The sequence below is a fragment of the Euprymna scolopes genome, chromosome 13 (genome assembly GCF_053919585.1).
Source record: "Euprymna scolopes isolate OS-2025 chromosome 13, ASM5391958v1, whole genome shotgun sequence".
NCBI lineage: Eukaryota > Metazoa > Mollusca > Cephalopoda > Sepiida > Sepiolidae > Euprymna > Euprymna scolopes.
Window position 1 is genome coordinate 38030673 of NC_136494.1, and position 19083 is coordinate 38049755.

The following is a 19083-nucleotide window of genomic DNA, read 5'->3' on the forward strand; positions in this document are numbered from 1 at the left end:
CTGTACTGAAACCGATGCTTTGTTATCTTCCTGCAGGTTATGTAAACCACCAAAAAGTACCGAAATGCTTAGCCAATGAAATTGCAGCAACTGACAATTAGCAAGTGCAATAAAAATATATGGCAGAAAAATTCAATGATTTTTTTTTCAAATTGATTAAAGTTGATAATGAATCTATTAGAATTAGGACAGATGTTTCAGTCTCCCATGGAAAAAGAAATCACAATGTTTTTGTTTGGCACTTTCCAGGGGTTTATGTAATCTGCCGAAATATTTTAACAATAATGCAGTCCATATTATTCACAAGTACTAAAATGTTTTGTCAATTTAAGAAAAAGTTATGCTTTGTCAAACTTTGACATCAAATATCTCAAAACTACAAAAAATTTTTAAAAATGCAGATAGAACCTTTTTAATTTTTTGTTAATAATTTATTGAACTCACAATTTTGGCATTCATCATTGAAGTACCATTGTCTGCAAGTTCATCTTCAAAGAGAAGAATATCTTGGTAGAATAAGATCTTTTCACGTTTTTTAAGTTTTTCCAAATCAATGCGGTCTGTTGTTGGGACGACCTGAAAAAAAAATGAAATCTTCATTTTAGAAACCGAATTTAGCATATTAGCTTTCCAAATAAAAATCAGTCATAATGCTAAAGCAATCGAAAAATAGACGTAAACATTAGGAAACAACAAAGGGATAAACAGAAGGATATGATGTCATGAACAAGACAAAATCATGCTCTTAACTACGTGCCCGGGTGGTAATGAGAGGTATCATAACAACAGAAGCAGCACTAACACCTTCCTCACCTTATTAGGAGTGGTGGCAATGTGTTAGTTGCAGAGCTACCCAGCTAAGAGGGCTCTGGTAAAAATCTTCACCATGATCCGTCATGTTCTAGTCTTCTCTGCTTCTGCACAAGGCAAGGAAAGACATGTCAAGTGTGAAACCATAAATCAATGGAGTGAAAATAGCAATATTGTTACTGCGCCATTCCTTTGTGTGTTCTGACGAGGAATGCCGTACCCTCGCCGAATTCATACAAAATGGTTTCCCTACATCTCGGCACGAACTGCCGGAGACAATTTGCTGGTTTTGGCATATGAAAGAGGAGTTATATTGCTTGGAAAGGGTGACAATAATGGAAAATAAAATCCTCATACCCAGAAAACTATGTGTGGAGGTACTGGAATCGCTCCATTCGGCGCATCAGGGCATCAATGGAATGTTGGCAAATACCAGATAATGGCTGTTTTGGCCAGGACTGGACGTGAGCATTCATCAGACTTGGGCTCAGTGCAAAGTATGCAATGTAATAGCTCCATCACAACCAGTTGTGGTCGCCTATGCTATGACCGTGCAGCTAGATTCCTACTGACTCATCGCAACACCCCGGTACAAGACCGACATATGTCTCTCCAGCGATGATGCTCTACGGTTGCGTGATAAAGGACCATCTCCCAGTGTTCCAGGACTGATATCGAATCCATAAACGCTAGAGAGAAATCAGTTATTATAGGGAAACAGCGATGGCAAAAAGACACTTACGGAATGAAAGGGAATAGTCTAAAAAGTCACCCACTTCAGGAACAGAAAATTGGGGAAACAGTGCAGGTTCAAAACTAAGTTGGTCCATACCCATGCTGATGGGCAAAGACAGGAAGGGTGGTGGAAACACTGGGTAACCAGCAGTATAATGTACACATTCATAGGAGTAACTGGGTAACCCGTTGCAATCACAGATTCCTCCGAAGAATAAACCTTGTGGTAGATACCCCTTGTCATTCGATACCTGAGGAGCCACTAGAAATGTTGGATACTATAGACAACCTAACAGGGCCCGAAATACCGGGATAATGGTCCCCCACATGTATGGATCAACACCAGCCCGAAACATCCGACACAGCCAGAACAGATGGAGGTGGATGACACAGCATCCCCTGGGATGATGGAGGTTGATGTTGGTTGGTTGGTTGTTTTGTTTTATGGCATATCAACCCTTTTCAGTTATTTAATGCCGACTCCTTTAGGGGGAATAAAACCTTCAGGTTCTTACAGATTTCTTCAGATGTTTATTTATGTTGCTTGATTTGGTCGTAGTCTTCAGAATTATTTCATATTGAGGGGGATTATTTTGTAGATAGACGTTTGCTATACTTGGTTTTTATAGTTTTATTATATATTGATGATTTGTTTTTTGTGTGTTTAGATGTTTTTTTATATTTTCTCATTTGTTGTAATAAGTGTTTAAATTTTGCCGTATATTCCAATTTTTTTAAGGAAATCCATAATTTTTTTCGGTTCGACTTCTTGGAGTATTTTTCCTAATTTTCTTTTGTTGAAATATTTTCCTCTTATAATTTTGGTATTTTTACAATCTTCAAATATATGTTTTATAGTCAGTAAGTATCCACATTGCCACTTTGGTTGTTGTTCTTGTTTTAATAATTGTGGGTTAGATGTGTATGTCCTATGTGGAGTCAATTTAGTATGACTTGTTCTCTTCTGCTTATTATTATTTTTTTTTTCTGTGTCCATTTTTTTTAAGATTGGGTGTTATTTTGAAGAGTTTGTTTTCTTTATTCAGATTCCATGACTTTTGCCATTTCTCTTTTAAATGTTTATTTATTGTTGATTTCATGTCTGTATAGGGAATTTTGAGATTTTTATCTATGGTCATTTTTAGGGATGACTTTGCTGCGAGGTCAGCTTTGTCTCCTCCTTTTATACCTATGTGGCTTGGTATCCAGCAGACTATGATTTCTTTTCTTTTTCCTAGATTGTTTATTTTAATCATTATATTTATTATTAGGAGTTTTCTAGTTTTTTCCCTTTTATGGTTATTAATACAGATAAGTCAGAGAAGATGATAAATTTTTGGTTGTTGTCTTCTGTTATAATGTCAAGTGCCATATCTATGGCAGTTTCTTCGGCACTAAAGATAGATGCTTCGTTTGGTAGTTTTTTTCTTTTGGTAGTTTTTCCTGTTATTGCAGCGCTGCCGGTGCTTTTTGTGTCCTTGGAGCCGTAGGTGTAAATGTTTTGGTGGTTTGGAAATTTTTCTTTAATTTCTGATCATTTTTTCAGGTAAGTGTCGGGGTGTGTTTTTGTTTTAGGGAGTTTGTTGAGATCTAGTATTATGTTGGGTTTTTGTATAATCCATGGAGGGATATCTATTAATTTAGTTTTGTGAATTTTGTTTAGGGGGATATTTGTTTCTTTAATGATTTGATTCATTCGGAGCCGAAAGTCTTTGTTTTGTTTTCATTTTTGCTGAATAATGTTCTGTATAATGGGTTTAGTGTGCAGTTGTGGGCTGGGTTTAAGTTGCAGGATTTTAATTTGATGAGGTATTGTATAGCCTGCTTTTCTTATCTTAGTTTTAATGATGGTTCATTTGCTTTTACATAAAGACTTTCTATTGGGGAGGTGAGGAAAGCACCAAGTGCAAGTCTCAGTCTCTGATGATGTATCATGTTTAATGTTTGTAGGTATGATTTCCTGGCTGAACCGTAGATCATGAAGCCATAGTCCGATTTAGATTGAATTATTGTTTTGTAGAGTTTAAGAAGAGTATCCTGATCTGCTCCCCATTTTGTGTGAGCCACCACACGTAGTAGTTGTAGAGCCTGGTTGCATTTTGTCCAAAGCTTTTGGATATGAGGTATGAAAGTAAGTTTCTTGTCAAACGTTATGCCAAGAAATTTATATTCATCTACGACTGGTATTTCATCATTGTGTAGTTTCAAATCTGGGTTTACGTGTAGCTTTCGTTGCTGACAGAAATGTACGCATTTAGTTTTTGTTTTTGATATTGTGAAGCCGTTTGTTGTAGTCCATTTGAGTATTTTGTTAATTGTTGGATTTGTCGCTCTATAGTGTTCATGTATTTTGATTGGTAAGAGATCATAAAATCATCGACATACATGGCGCCATTTACCCCAGGATCGAGGCAATGGATTATGTAATTTTGATATTGAATAGAGTAACTGAAAGTATGCTACCTTGTGGGATTCCTTCGATTTGTTTTTCTGGTTTTGACAGCGTTGGTCCTATTTTTGTTCTAAAGATTCTATCTGATAGGAAGTTTGGAATGAATATTGGGAGTCTGCCTCTTAGCCCAAGTTTGTGTAGATCTTTTAATATCCCATATTTCCAAGTGGTGTCGTATGCTTTTTCTAAGTCAAAAAAAATGGCGACGAGGTGTTCTTTTTTTATGTTAGCTTCTCTGATGTAGGTTTCCAGTCTAATTAAGTTGTCATTTGTATTCATTTTTTTCCTGAAGCCGCATTGATATTTGGTTATTTTATTATTCTTTTCCAAATACCAGACTAGTCTGTTATTTATCATGCGTTCAACTGTTTTACATAAGCAGCTAGTTAAGGCTATTGGTCTATAGTTTTGTGGGTTGCTATGGTCCTTGTTTGGCTTAGTGATGGGTATAATTGTTGTTGTCTTCCAGGTTTTGGTAGTTTTCCCATTGTCTAAATGTTATTGTACATGTGTAGTAAATATTCAAGGGATTCCTGGGGGAGTTGTTTGATGAATTCGTATCGGATTTCGTCAGGTCCCTCTGCTGTGTTGCATGACATTTCTATTGAGTTTTTTAACTCTGTCATAGTGAACGGCTTGTTGTAGTGTTCCATGTTATTAGATAAAAAATTTAATTTTTTGTTCTTTCCTCTTTTGTTTTGATTTTCTGGAATTGTTGATTATTATTTGTTTTGGAGTTTTCTGCATAGGTTTTGGCCAGTAAATTTGCTATTTCTGTTTTAGTGGTGGTTTTATTTTGTCCTGTTACAAGATGTCTTATAGTGGAGGTTTGAGGTTTTCCAGAAATTTTTCTTACCATTTCCCAAATTTGTTTGGGTTTTGCATTTGTGTTGAGTTTATTTACATAGTCTTTCCAGCTTTCTTTTTTGGCTTCTTTTATTGTTCTGCGTGATTTTGCTCTGAGTTTTTTAAATTCAAATAAATTTTGGGTAGTTGGTGTAGACTTGAATTTTCGAAGAGTTGCACGTTTGAGTGTTATTGCTTTTCGGCAATCTTCATTGAACCATGGTTTATTTCTGGATGCTTTTGTTTGTCCTTTAGGTATGCATTCCTTTGCTATAGTGGTAAGGGTTTCTGTAAAGTGATTATCTTCTAGATCTGGATTTTTGTTTCTTACTAATCTTTTTTTGCATTCGCTTTGGAATTTCTCCCAGTCTACTCTTTTTAGTTTCCAGTGTATGGGAGTTTCCTCATTCAGGGTGGATGTTTCCAGTACGATTGGGAAGTGATCACTTCCACATGTATCATCATATATTTCCCATGTAAAGTCCATAAAAGTTTTTGAATCACATAAGCTTAGGTCTATCGATGATCCTGATCCAGTGGCAGAGTTTAAATAGGTTGATGTTTTGTTGTTTAATAAGCATAAATTAGTTCTGTTTATGAGTGTTTCCAATGTTTTGCATTTGGGGTCTAGCTTTTTGCTACCCCATATTGGGTTGTGGCTGTTGAAGTTTCCCAGCAAAAGGTAGGGTTTGGGGAGTTGTTCTATAAGGTCGTTTATTTCTTTGGTATTTATAGTTTCATTTGGGGGTATGTATATGAAACAGATAGTGATGGTTTTATGTAATGTAATTTGAGTTGCTATTGCTCGTAGCTTTGTTTTTATATTTATTTTGCTATGAGGTTTGTTTTTTTCTTGTAGGAATGTTCTTGTAGGCAAATGGCAGCAGGGTTTAACTGATATGAGTACCAGTAGCTCGTTGTAATTCGCTTTTATACTCCTACAATTCCATTGTATGATTCTGTGTGTAGTGTTTTGTATTTTGGCTGGTGGTTTGGGTTTTGGCTGTTTATTATTGTTATTATTCATCTGTATGTTTTGTTGCTTTTATCAGCTTTCTTGCTTCTGAGAAGGTTTTGTAGATACTTGCAGAAAATTATCCACTTCCATTTTTTGTATTGTTTTAGTTTTTTGGTTTGAAACCTCATTTGGTGGTATTTCTGTTTTGGATCTAGATTGGGAACGTTGTCGAGGTTTTTCGGTCTCCAGGGTTTATTTTTTGGAGGGACTTTTTGATTTTTTTTTATCTTGAGTGCCTTTCTTGGCTCTTGATTTCGATTAGCTCAAATTTGTTTTCGTCCTCAACCAGCACCATTTGTTTTTTGTTTATTATGTTGGTTTTCTTTAGTAGGTTTTGTTTTGGTAACTGAAAAATCTTTGGGTTTAGTAGTAGTAGTATCCGATAAGTTTGGAGTTTCAGCCTCATCTCTCTGGGACTGGGGATTCTCCTTCAGGTCCCATTTAGTTAGTTTAGTTATGTTTTCCATTAATGTCCCCATTAGTAACTTCAATTCTTTCATCAGTTCAATTAGGTTGTTTTGTACTGTCTCTTGTTTTGAGGTCGTGCTATTTGTGGTTTTTACAATACTTGAGTATGTTGGGGAATCTGGTGTGCCCTCAACTAGTCTTCTTGCCTCCGAATATGGTAGATTTCTGGTGTGTTTGATTTTTGTTATAAGTTTTTCCTTTTTCCAAACTTCGCATTCCTTTGAATCAGCTGCATGGTTTTGTTTGCAGTTTGCACATTTTGCTGGCATTTCGCAGTTTATGTGTTCCCCAATTCCACCACAGTTTATGCATGTTGGTGATCTGGTGCATCTATCTTTGCGGTGGCCGAATTTATGGCAATTGTGGCATCGTAATGGGTTTGGAATATAGATTTCTACCTTTTCTATAATATAGCCAATTTTTATTTCTGTGGGAGGTTTGGGGGTATTGAAATTTAAGATAAAGGTGTTTGTTGGGATAGTTTGGTTATTTTTTTTAATGCTTATTCTTTTGATTTCTGTGACTCCTTGCTCCTTTAAGTTATTTTTAATTTCTTCTGGCAAACAGAGTGCTAGTTCTGGGCTCTTTATTACACCTTTTGTGGAGGTAGGATTTTATTTTGAGGTTGTGGATGTGGTTTTGATTTAGGAGTGTATTTGCTGAGAGTTTGTTTGGTACTTCTATTAGGAGGGTGTTGTTTTTTTAGTTTTTTGATTTGTGTAGTTTTGGTTATCGTCGCATGACTACTACAGAGCCTCAAATCATTGGACCACAACGCAAGTATCTTGTGGCCCCGGAAGTGGGAGGGCGTGAAAAAAATATGTGAACATGCATGTGTGCATTCGTTCACATACTGCACCGTCTCTTTCATTGTATCAAGCCAAAGTTGTTCATCAATCCATCCATCCATCCAGCCAATGCTACAACAAAGAGTTCTTGTATCTGTAGAGGTGGAATCGAACCCAAGATGCCCAGTTACAAGATCGGAGTGGTCTTGGCGTCATGCCCCCATAGAAGTAGACTCACCCGCTTGCATGAGAGGCGAGAGCAGGCTACTTAAACAAGACATTCATGGTAACCGGTGTGCTTTCAAATATACGTCGTCTTGCCGACACTTTACAGTATCAAGCAATGACACGTCAAGCTTTATAAACAAATAATCAATGTCTACTATTTTTCAAAATTAAAAGTTATACCTGTCTACTTAGTTGATGACAAACTTGCAGTATCAGGTCATTGCCTGACAAGATTAAACCACATAAGATCCAATAACGTGGTCCTTTACCAAGACACCCAGAGGAAGCTATCCAGCCTGGAGAGACACACTGACTCACTTCAAAGGTTCAATCAACTCCTTCTACCTCTTACTCCTCTTCCTCCAGCAGTTCCAGCACTGACCGCTTCCAACCTTCCCATTTCCTTAGATCTTTTCACTGTTGACTGGTTCTGGACCTTTGTTAGTGGTCATTGTTCAGAGGTTCTGCTCAAAATATTAACTGAAGATAGCATTCAGTACTGTTTTCATTGTCTACAGACAACTCTGAACATTGTTTTCCTTACAAAGTCGATCTAGCAGAGCTCTTCCCGTTCAATGAGGGTTTTATTTTCTTTAGACAAAGAGAATATCTATTGGGTGGTCTAACTCTGGTCAGAGATATTCTCAATTCACTATGCCCTCTCCCATTTCCCTTGACCAAGCATTCAACAATTGCATGTCTGCCATTAACATGCACCAGCAAAATATGTTGCTAAATGTAAAGTGTTTGTCCTTCTAAGCAACAACATCATAGTCAGATGAATCTGCTCTTCAAAAATGGAACAAGGGGCATATGGCCAATCTGAGAGAACATCTTGGCATTCCCTCTTTATAAGTTATCCTGAGGCATGGAAGATGGAGATGGTTTGGGCATGTGAAGAGAATGAACGACAACCTTTGGCAACACAAAATGTTGTCCTGGTTAGACGCAATTACTGTACCTAGCCAAAGAAATGAGGGCTAGACAACATCAAGGGTGACCTCCATATTCTAAACATCACAGAGTACCTGGTTAATGATCGCAATGCTTGGAGAGTGACCATTAACACCAATGATGACACAATAATAAGGTGTCCAACCCCAGCAGCTGGATACAGAAGACGTTAAATAGCGCAGTAATAGTTGTAACTGCAAGTTAATGGAAATGTCAAAACATTTTTCCCAAGTATTGATGTGCAATAAAAGTGGAATAATCAAAATATTTTTATGTCGAAGTTGGTTGTTTCACGAGTTGAATAACTATGACTTACATTCTTCAACAAAACCAGTTCCAATCCGTTTTATAAAAATGTTTTTTTTTGTTGAAAAAGCCAAAGTCATCTAACCCCTACATTCTACACTTACCCTGTCGACATTTGTTTCTAGTTGAAAAGATTCTCAAGTGAAATTACAAGTAACATAACTCACCTACCCGTTTCACAATTATTTCAGTTTCAAAAAAAAAAAAAAGAAAAAAAAAAAGGAGACAACTGTCATTTACATGAGTTAACAATTGGTGAAAAATGTTAAGAGAAAAGATACGCTAACTAAAGACTCTTCGTTCAAACTCCTCAGCTTAACATTCAGGAGCAACATGAATTGGAACAAATACACTGAGGATATTGCCAAGGTTGCTGCAAAGAAAATGGGCTCCCTCTGCTGTGCAAGAAAATTCCTGATATCTGAGAGTATCTTGTATCTCTACAAAGCCACTATTTGCCCATGTATAGAGTATTGTTGCCACATCATGGCTGGTGAGTCTGTCACTAGTCTCTTATGCTTAAATAATGGAAGGTTCAAAAAAGAGTCGTCAACCTAATAGGTCCTGCACTATCAACCAAAATCCAACCTCTGTTTCATTTATCTATAAATATAAAAGCGAAAATGTATGTATGTATGTATGTGTGTTCGCTTTTTCTGTGTCTACAAAAGGCTTTTTTCAGAGAAGCGGTCGCTTGCTTCACAACTCTTTAAAACTTTTTATATCACATATAAATCGTAATATCTCACAGCTAACAATGAAGCTTGCCTGTCTATTTAATTTGCTTGATTTCGGGAAGATAAATATTCAACATTTGTCGCTCGCCACATGTGGGTTAGTCTTTTCCCTATAACATCTTGGGAGGGAAAAAAAAAGCGTTCAGCAGTAAATGAAATCCTGCAGTCAAACTTGACCTCATTAACTCATTAAAACAGGCACCTGCTAAATCCAAGTAATTAAATAAATTCAAACGTGTTTCCGTTAGCGTGTCGCGGTGGGGCAATGGTTAACGTCACACATTTTTTTTTTCACACTTTAATTTACAACTTTGCCTCAACGATTCAGGTTCGATCCTCATACTTACTTTTTTTTTTTAACCCTGAAATCAACACTTTTCTACAGGGGGGGGGGGTCAGCAAAAACCGTCCTCTCATGACGAAATCGGTTCTACGCATGCGTCAGCCGACGTCATAACCTGATTTAGTTTAAATATTTGAAGAACTCACACAATTTCATGTACGTCGTGTTAGCTCAGTTGGTTAGAGTGTTGGGTCAAAATCTAAACATTTTGGGTTCGAATCGTGGTGTGAGATGTCTTCTTTTTTTTTTTCGATTTTTTAAATTTTAATATTGAAGCAGGGTTATTTAAGCCATTTTTCACGTAATGTTGTGTTTTCTGGGTTTTTTTTTTACTTTGCTTATTCTTAGGTTTTCATTAATACCCTCAAACCTGATCGCCACACACACAAAAACACCCGGGTACCCACCGATTTTTTAAATTTTAATATTGAAACAGGCTTATTTAAGCCATTTTTCACATTTTTTTTTTTTTTTTGGGGGGGGGGGGTTATTTTTCAGAAGTTTTAACGTTCGTTTTTCTGTTTTCTTTTTTGTTTTTGTTTTTCAGATTTTTACATTTAACATCGTTCGTTTGCCTTACGTTAGTTTTTTTTTTTTCAATGTTTTGATTAACCCCCCCCCCCAACCGCCCGCTTTATTTTTCAGATAAGTTTTAATGTTCGTTTTTCTGTTTTCTTTTTTTACTTTGCTTATTCTTAGGTTTTCATTAATACCCCCCCCCCTAGTCCGACCACACACACCTCCAAACACTCGGGCAATGTCGGGTACCCCCCCCCCTAGTATATATAAAAAAAGGTAAAATGTGTGTTAGTATGTGCTTGTGTATTTTTTCTGTATGTCCGGCAAAGCCTTTTTTCGCAGGAGTTCTCCGGGGGCTTACTATGTTTTAGAATTTTCTATATACTCCTTATAATATGTACGATTTACGAAACGACGCCATAAATATCTATTTAAAAACCAACGTTCATTTTTGTGTGTGCATGATTTTTAAGTAAAATTACTGACTCATTGATTTCGCTATCCACGATGGCGTAATGGTTAGCGAGAAAGACTAACTACCCTACATTTTCAAGTTCGATCCCACCTCTCTCTGTTTTTTAATTTTGTCTTTGTGCCAATATTTTCCACCCGAGCAAAAGTTAATTACCAACTCTTTTAATTCACATATTTTCCTCCTTTATGGTACGGGTTCGAACCTGCCTGCCTACTACCACTTTTTTTTTATTTTTGCTCAACACACACCTACAAACACCTTGGCAACGCCACACACTCCTGCTAGTTATCAAAATGGGACTTTCTGTGCCTGTTATTTATTTCATACTTTATTAAAATGTTTTCTGACGGACTCAAAGCACTTGTACCCCGCCCCCTTGATGAAAATACTCCCAACTAACACAACAAGCAGAAAAATTTTACCCCTTCATTGTAAAGATCCTTAAATGCCAGAAAGCTTCTCCCTTCAAACTGTTAAACTCCCAGTTTCTGCTTCCCTGACTGTACTGACATGCAGAAGTTCAAGTGTAGTCTAAACAGATACCTCACTGCTCCCTACATAGTGTCTCTGTAGATTTGGTCCCAAATAGTAGCCCCTAATGTTCAAGTGACACTGTGCTTTGTTTAAGGGTGAAATAGCAGTTAAAAAGAAGATAGGTAAAGAAATAAAGTGAAACGGTGGATTTCAATTAAATAGCAGAGAAAATGGTAGGCTCTAATATTGTTGGGAGGAATTTGCTTTTTTGTACGTTTCAGCCAATTAACAGAAAACTCACATCACTGGATGCAGAAAATAATAGAAGAGGAAAATGTTTTTCTGTTTAATTAATAGTGAAAATTTAGATGTTTTTAATGTACAAAAGATTTTCAAATAAGTTACACAGATAATTCTGAACTCAAATAATCTCATATTTAACAGCATATTCTTGATAAGTTACATGGAACCGGTTTCACCAAAATTAAATGCCATAACAAGCAAAATAGCTGATGAGTTTTCACATTCTCATGAAAAAAAAAACAAAAAAAAACAGACCCAACTAAAATCTATTTTTTTTTTAATAGTTTGATTTTTGGTATTGGCATCTAGTGTTAAAATAAGGAAGGTGAATAGTCTATTGCAAAAATAGCTGAAATTGAGAGAAATTTCCCATTCTTGTGGGGTCAGAGCTCCCTGTGTGGAGATAGAGCAGCACAAAAAAAAATGTCTTTCTTAAATAACATCAATCAACTTCATCTATGGGAGTTAAAATTAACAGAAAAACATTGTTTATGTGGAAGGAAATCATTCTTGGATGAAAGAAAAGTCATCTAACCCCAATCATTAATTTTTTTAAGTCTTTACCGTAAAATTAACATTTTCAGAAAAAAAAAAAAAAAAAAAAACGGTCTGAAGAGCAGCTAAACTCAGCTTTTTCTTATATAAAAATTTTTTTTTAATAAAATAGCTGAAAACTAATATCTATGAGAAGTTCTATTGTTTTAAGTAGAAATATGCCTTTTCTGTTTTTGTTTTTTTTAAATAGAGAATTCACTAAAAAAGAAGAGAACTCATATCTCTGTAAAACTCTGGTCCATTTCAAAAACAAAGATCTACTTTTCTGTACTATTTTATTTTGCACCTAACATTTAAATAAATGACCATTATTTTTTGCATCTATGGTTTATCCAAGCATGAACATGGAGATGGCTGACTTGTTATAACTTATACAGAAAAAGAAATAAAATTTTAGTTGTAAGGTAGACAATTCCTCCTATTATATTTCTCAACAAATGTTGCTGATTTGTATTTTTAAGTCATTATTTGGTGCTGGTACAGTTTAACCAAGACATTAAAAAAATGAAAATATCAAAAAATGGTTATATTGCACGTATCCATTTTGGACTGAAGATCTCCGAAAAAAAAAAAATTTCATTTAATTTGATTGAGTAGTTTTTTTTTTTTACAGCAGAAAAACATGTTCTTATGAGAGCGCGTTGAAGTCAGCCATTATGGAATTTGTTAAACACGCCACGGGGCGATAACTCCAGTTAAAGCGCCGACACTCCCTCCCCATCTTTAATATTAGCTTTTCTTTCTAAAAATCAAACCTTTTGCTCGGTATCATAACAAATTGTTTTTTCGCTGTAAAAAAAAACTTTAAAAAAAAAAACACTTGATCAAATTAAGTGAAATTTTTTTTGGAGAACTTCATTCCATAACGGATACGTGCAATATAACCTTTTTCGATATTTTCATTTTTTTAATGTCTTGTTTAAACTGTACAAGTACCCATTATTTAAAATAATTTCATATTTCCCGTCATAGATAATTTTAAAAATAATTTGTAGTGAAACACATCGTTATACTATCAATAAGAAGGTACAATAATAATAAATGAAAATTGGTGAGTTGAAATTAGAGTTGGATTTATCAACATAAATATTATTTGGGTCTGATTTTGAAAAGCTGACAAGATAACTTTATATGTTAGATTTCAAAAAACTAAGGCTTTTTGTTATTTTTATATACTTTATTTGCAAAGTAGCATCAAATATTCAGTACTGATCATCAAATATCAGATGAAAAGTAGCAAAAAAAAAAAAGAAATGAAACGTGCACTTACTTTTATAGAATGATTTGGATCTTTCGTAAAAATAGTGCCTTTATAATCTGTGGAAAATGTCCAATCAAATGGTTTCACAACTTGTTTAATAAATTCACAGTCAGCACTGAAAAGAAATATAAACTCTATACATTTGTTTTTTAAATTATGAAAAAAAATTTTAAAATAATTTTTAGTCTACAATATTAAATTTCTCCCCAGTATTCCAATATGCTAAAGATCAAAATTCTAACTTTAAAAATGTTGTCTTTAGATTATTGCGAATACTATTAAGTATTATTTTCACATTTTGGCCGATGTAACCTCTTACATTCTTCAGGTGTATCTTGTTGAACTCGGCAACCTTTCTGTCAAACTTGGGAATCTGCATGGAATTTCAAACAGAATCCTTAATTTAATCTACGGGTGTAGCATGCTCCCGTTTTGTTCTTCATAATCAAGTAGAAGTCTTAAGGAATTCACAATTGCATTTTTTAGTATCGCTTGCACTGAGGATTGAACCTTCAACCTCCAGAAGAGTATCATTTCCAACTGAATTTTACCAAGTACTTTATCCATTACAGTACATGTTCTTGAAAACATTATTTAATTGAATTGAAGTAGGGACTCTTTCTCAATCAGGATCCTTGGATCATGGAATGGACTTTCAGAACATGTGGTAAATATGTGATGCAGCAATTCAAGGCCAATCTGAACAGCTTTTATTCTATTCTCTTCTGTGTAAATTTCTACTACCTTTTCCCTACATGGCAATTGAAGCATGTTTTGTTTGTTGCCAAATTTATTGAATTGGATTATTAGGATAGTGTGAAAGAATGATGTGTTTCATAGAAAGAATTGATATAAGAATGATACAATGGTTGTGTTAAATTTATCTTTTAAAGAATACAAAAAGTATCTTGAAAGAAACAAGCAAAAGAAAAAAAAAAAGAAATAAAAGAGAACAAAAGTTTTTTGAGCTTCTGGCTAAGATCTATTTTTAGTATCAGAAAAGATATTAGGTTGGTATAAAAATAATGTTTTTTGATGTTCAACTTCAGAAAGTCATAACTCCTTTCATAAAAAACTTTATTAATCGAAATAAGAACCATTAGAATCGACACATTTTTGCCAACAAGAAACAAGTTTATTTATCCCATTAGCATAGAAATCAGAATTTCTGGAAGCGATGAAGTCATTGAAGGTCGATTCGGCATCATCTTGGCTTTTAAAGCATTAATCGCACAGGAAGTTGTTGAGATGCTTGAAAAAGTGATAATTGGTGAGCGAGAGGTTCGGTGAATATGGCGGATGAGGCAGAGTCTTGTAGCCCAGTTCATTCAGCTTCTGCAGGGTCAGTTGAGCAACATGCAGACAAGCATTGTCATGGAGGAGAATTGGTCCCTTCATATTGGCCTATTTCAAACGCCTACATTGGAGCTTCTGGTGCATTTCATCTATTTGTTGGCAGTACTTCACCATAATCATTTCGCCCGGATTCAAGAAGCTATGATGGATGGAGACCGGCTGCAGATCACCAAAGTCACCATAACCTTTTTTTGGTGCAATTTCGGATTCAGAAAGTGTTGTGGAGCTTCTTCGGCATCCAACCACTGTGCCAAAAGTCACCAGTAGTTGTAGAGGATCCACTCCTCATCATATGTCACAATCCATTCAAGAAATGGGTCATTTTTGTTATGTAGAAGGAGCGTAGAAGACACCTCAAAATGACAATTTTTTTAATTATGGTTCAATTCATGCGGCACCCATTTATCCAACTTTTTTGACTTCCCTATTTGCTTTAAATAGCGAACGACTGTTGAGTGGTCGACCTCGAGTTCAACAGCAACTTCTTGTGCGGTTTTGTGAGGATCAGCTTCTATTAAGGCTTTCAAATGTTTGTTATCAATGTGACAGTCTTCATCTTTAAGGCTCTTGTCACCATTGCGAAATTTCTTGAACCACTATTGTGCCACATGTTCGTTAGTCATTCCTAGGTCAAATGCATCATTGATATCGCAGCTTTTCGACCTAGTTTGAACTGGAACAAGAAAATCGTGTGGATTTGAATTTTGTCCATACTCTTAAAAAGCTTGCAAAAAAATAAACGAAGAGATTGAGAATAATAACGAATAACACGATTCAATAGAGTGAAAAACGTGCTTCAAAATGATATATAACATAGCTATATATATATATATATATATATCAATGAATTAATTCAGAAATCATACATAAAAGTAACAGATGTGAAAAAACAATATTGTTTTTGCACCAACCTAATACTACACTTCATCTTTTCTGTCACTGACAAATCCTTCCAGACTAAGAAAATTTTAATTTTGTCCCAATCCAGAATGCCCCTATTTGGGGAATTGAATTTTTTCCACATTAAAAACCAACCTTGTGTCTAACTCTGCTCTCATATGTACAGTTAGTTTTTAATAACAGAAAAGCAAAATAAACTTTATGAAGGGGAAGTAACTCTGGTCATTTTCTAGGCAAATCTTTACACCAAAATGTAAGTCTCTAGAGGGGATGACATCACATGGCATCATTCATCAATTCAGAGACAAAGAGGGGATGGGGTGATGGGGGGGGGAAGTTATTCTTTCAATCTGATGTTCTCTAATGTTAACATTTAACATGGCATTCATTAACTATATATTTCACCACAAATTAACTTTACACTCCTTCCCCCAATATTTAAGCTAAATTTTTATGAAACGCAAACAACCTTAATCAAACCAAAACATACCGGGCATTTTTCCATGCATCCGAAACTGCAACTTGGAGAGGGTCATTCTTGGAATCAACTCGTTTTAAAGCATCTAAAGTATTGAATTCAATGCCATAACTGTTTTTATGTTGAAGCCGGAGAAGATTTTCAGCAAATACCATTTCCGGTAACTGAGGTAACTGCAAGACATTTTCAAACCTGGAAAAATAGAAAAAATAAAAATAAAACAATTCCCAAATATTATAAAACTTTTTTTTACTTTTCAACATTTATTCAACCACATTTCATTCAACAGTGTGAATAATCTATTTAACTTATTATAAGACAAAATAAAGAAAGCGAAAGTTAACAAGTCTGCCAAAAATTAAACAAAGGTCCATTTTCTACCCTTCTAATTAACAATATACTAAGAGCGAATAAGCACAATAATGCAATACAGCTGTATGTCATAGGTGAGTTAATCTATTAATTTTTTTTTATATATATATTAATTACACAAAATACATCTAAAAATAATCCTTAGTATTGGGATAGAGCTATGTTTTTAAAATATCTATTTTAATTGTTCTGTTAATTTATTTATTGCGGACTTTTATCCACATCTTTTTTAGTTGCTGTTTAGGTAGGATTGAAACCACTATCTTCAGACAATTTTTACCTGGAACCATAGAGATTCAACGTCTCTATCCACTGCACCAATAATGAATTCCAATGAAATAATATATTAATCGTTCTGATTAGCCAAAATTTACGATTTAATCACCATCACTAATTTTTTACTGAGTTTCTATCTATTACTCACCCTCTCCAACTTTATGTTGTTTGATTCCCTCAGTTTATAGTTTCTCTCGCTAAACATTTTGATAATAAAGAAAGGAAAGAATAACAAGATTAGAATAGTCAATTATAAACAAAGTAGAATATCACCACAGGTAGCAATATAATTTAACCCATAGCTGTAAAGAAAGAGAGACAGAGTAGGAAGAAATTAATTTTGGATTTTATCTTATTTTTTTTATTTAACTAGCTTTACAAGCTCATATTTTTCTAATTCAAGCAATCTCATCTGTGATACAATGGGTTATATTTTATTCCAGTATCTGCATAAATATAAATGATGTCCCTTCTACCCGAAAAAAACAAACAACTCGAATGGATACTAGCTGGAATAACCGCTCCAGGATGAGTTCATCATATTTTTTTTTATTATTTTTTTTTTTTTATTACATTTTCACCCCAAACAAGGTGCATTGCCACTTTGGTGTAGAGGGCTACTATCAGGGGCAGCAACTACTGGGATACTATGTTGGGATTTGGGTAGCAAGATGTCGCTTCACGTTGCACTTGAACTTCTGCATGTCAGTACAGTTAGGGAAGCAGTAACCTGGAATGGAATTCCAGAGTCTAGCGGTTCTGGGGAAGAAACTACTGGAGTAGAAAGATCTTTTACATCTAGGGATCTCTATGAAGCCACTGTTTGTGTTGCTTAATAAATGCAATAGATCGGACCCCAAAACTGTTTTAAAGAAATGAGAAAATACTTTTCATGCTACGGTGAAAAAATTTTACAAAACTAGTTTGCACAACTGAAGTTACATATACAGAAAAGTATTTCTTGTGTAGAATTACAGCATGGATCAAGATTTGCTTAGATTTTGAGAATCTTGTATAATTTACTGTCATTTCATTATGAGTCACATCTTCCGCAAAATGCAGATTGTGAACTCACATAACTTCTTTTTCGCCATTCCTTCCGATCCAGGACAAGTTGGTTGATGGACACCAAATTGTTGAGAAATTTCTAATCAAAAACATTTTCTCTCCACTTTTTCCTTGGCTTTCTTCTGACTCTTTTGCTTTCTAACATCAAAGCATAACTTTGACAGGTCCGTGGTTGTTTTACATAGCCAAAACGTTTAAGGTTTTTACTTCTGATTCTATCAAATAGAGGGGGTAAGAAAGTAGTTTGATGGAGGGTGGATATTTTTTTTTATATCCCATAATGAAACGCACTACGTGACTTTGAAACACCTCAATGCGATTGGGTGGTTTTTAGTCCAAGTGATACAATCACATAAAACTACTGGAAAGATGTAAATAAACTTTTACTTACAACACCCTTTTTGGTGCTGTGTTTTTGGAAAGCTACCCAACCGATTCTGCTTCAATCTCATCTCATAACTACTGGAGAAACTCAATTTATGCCCGAAATAAATGGAGTGACATGTTTGATGGGTTTACTGTGAATAGTCACGTTTTAAGCATAACAGCAGCTAGTGCAACACAGACATTTGCCTATGGTAAAAATTTCATTTAAAATGACAACTGCAAATTTTATGCTCTCTCAGGGACCTATTTATAAAAAAAAATAAATAAAAAGGGAAACATGATCCTCCCACAGGAAATCATTCCTACCAAATTTCACATTCCTTTATCATAAGAAAAATCTCATAATTGCAATTTTTTTTAATGGAAATTGTTCCAGACATTAAACTCACTTAATATAAGGAGCTAAAAAATTTTTTTACATTATCATTTCAAGGTCAAAAACTGGCCAACAATAAGATACACTCAGACTCCGAAAACAACAATTTTCTCTCCTTTATAAGAAGCATTTCTTATGGTATGTGAGGACTAAAGAACAAAATAAAAGAAGCGAGAGTTACGAAACTGCTAAAAGTAAACCAAGGTTCATTTTCTACCCTTCTAATTAAGGATATACAAAGTGCTAATAATGCTGTACAGCTGTGAAAACCGACTCCAGTTCAAAGATCTTCACATGCTTAAAGTTTTCAATATATACTGCCTATGATGCATCCTACAAAATCTAAAATTGCACCATCCATGCAAGAAAAATTCAAATAAAATGGTGAGGTACCCCTGGGCTTAAATATGGGATCATTCAATCTGTAGTTGAATGCTTTACCACTGAGCTATGTTTCCAGATGTCTACATATGGTTTTTTCTAAGAAAAAATTATTTAAGATTTTATTATCTCCCTTAAAACCTAAAATATTCTCCTTTAAACATTATTTTTTATCTATAAGAAAGAAAGAAAGACTATTTCTAGGATCCGATTTTTT

General features: G+C 34.8%; 1 protein-coding gene across 3 annotated transcripts in view; it reads right to left on the reverse strand.

The window, feature by feature from the left end:
• LOC145291976 (TIP41-like protein) overlaps positions 1-19083 on the reverse strand; it is a 36466-nt gene that overhangs the window by 11438 nt on the left and 5945 nt on the right. For all 3 annotated transcript variants that reach the window (XM_080137919.1, XM_080137920.1, XM_080137918.1), the window contains exons 3-5: positions 16019-16198; positions 13282-13387; positions 445-576 (exon numbers count right to left, since the gene is read on the reverse strand). In XM_080137919.1, coding sequence (XP_079994045.1) covers positions 445-576; positions 13282-13387; positions 16019-16198 — 418 coding nt within the window. The remainder of the gene's footprint in view (positions 1-444; positions 577-13281; positions 13388-16018; positions 16199-19083) is intronic.